Source organism: Propithecus coquereli, unplaced genomic scaffold, assembly GCF_000956105.1.
Source record: "Propithecus coquereli isolate 6110/MARCELLA unplaced genomic scaffold, Pcoq_1.0 Scaffold46, whole genome shotgun sequence".
NCBI lineage: Eukaryota > Metazoa > Chordata > Mammalia > Primates > Indriidae > Propithecus > Propithecus coquereli.
In genome coordinates, this window is record NW_012150396.1 from 2,480,691 (window position 1) to 2,482,033 (window position 1,343).

Sequence of the window (1,343 nt, forward strand, 5' to 3'; positions counted from 1 at the left end):
TATGTATATATCCTCTGAGGGTATTCAAACTAAAAGGATTTTTTATTTCCTGATTTTCTTTTTAAAACACAGCTGTCAAATTTTCTCTGGGCCCAAGTTACTCTATTTAAATGAGAAAGAAACTGAGGTTTCTTTATGCTTTCCCCAAATAATTTTATTGTCAATGATCATTCCTTGTCATTGTCCAGATTGTATGCATGGTATTATAATCAAAACTAGAAATGAAAAATAAAGAGATGGGAAAAGGTAATACACCAATTCTCATAGGGCTCTTGGTATAAGATTTCATATATCTGCTAGTTAAAGTATTCTATGTATTTTCTTAAAGTTTAAATAAATCACCTATCAGAAGTTGCTCAGCAGAATATTAGGATTAAAGCTATTGATGCCTCAAGTATAGGCAGGAACTAATTTTGTGGTTTAATAATTGCAGGTGGGTCTTGTGCACATCATGGCCAGTTTTGAAGATGCTGACACAGAAGAGACAGTAACTTGTCTCCGGATGACTGTTTACCATCCTGGGCAGTTGGAAAGTGGAATATTTCAATCAATAAATTTTGGTAGCCGAGAGAAACTCCCTTCCAGTGACGTGGTGAAATTCGGCCGAAATTCTAAGGTCTGTCTTTATACTTTTCAGGACAAACAGGTTTCCCGAGTTCAGTTTTCTCTGCAGCTGTTTAAAAAGTTCGACAGCTCAGTTCTGTCTTTTGAAATTAAAAATATGAGTAAGAAGACCAACCTGATTGTTGACAATAGAGAACTGGGCTACCTAAATAAATTGGACCTGCCATACAGATGCATGGTCAGATTTGGAGAGTATCAGTTCCTGCTGGAGAAGGAAGATGGAGAGTCATTGGAATTTTTTGAGACTCAGCTGATTTTTTCTTCAATATCACTCTTACAAGAAAACAAGTGGCCATCACACAATCCCATACCTGAGTATGGCCGTTATTTTTCATCCTGTTCCACCCAAAGCTCTTCTCCTACAGAAATGGATGAAAACGAATAATGAACACAGGGTCTGAGATGAGAAACATGAAGGATGAACAGCTCTGTAGACACTTTATAGACACTACTTATTAAGAGTTTATTAGTGTAGTAAATTATAGTCATTTGTTATGCTGTCAAATTTGGGAGTTTATCATTTTAAAGTCTGTAAATTATATTAGTCATCAACTTAGTCACCTGTTGCCTTCTTGGATCTGTAACGAATCTGTGAGGGTTAATGTAAAAAAAAAAAAGAAATCCTTTGTGATAAAATAGTGTTCTCAAAATATGGTTATATTATTTTCTCTTTCCGCTTGATTTTCGTCCTGTATTTCGTTGTTTTTGTAAGGAACCGT

At 35.3% G+C, this 1,343-nt stretch overlaps 1 protein-coding gene across 2 annotated transcripts in view; it reads left to right on the forward strand.

Moving 5' to 3' along the window:
- LOC105818954 (TRAF-interacting protein with FHA domain-containing protein A-like) overlaps positions 1-1,336 on the forward strand; it is a 7,706-nt gene extending 6,370 nt beyond the window's left edge. For both annotated transcript variants that reach the window (XM_012655104.1, XM_012655103.1), the window contains exon 2: positions 434-1,336. In XM_012655104.1, the coding sequence (XP_012510558.1) occupies positions 452-1,009 (558 nt within the window). In that variant the 5' untranslated portion in view covers positions 434-451 and the 3' untranslated portion in view covers positions 1,010-1,336. The remainder of the gene's footprint in view (positions 1-433) is intronic.
- The last annotated feature ends 7 nt before the right edge of the window (positions 1,337-1,343 follow it).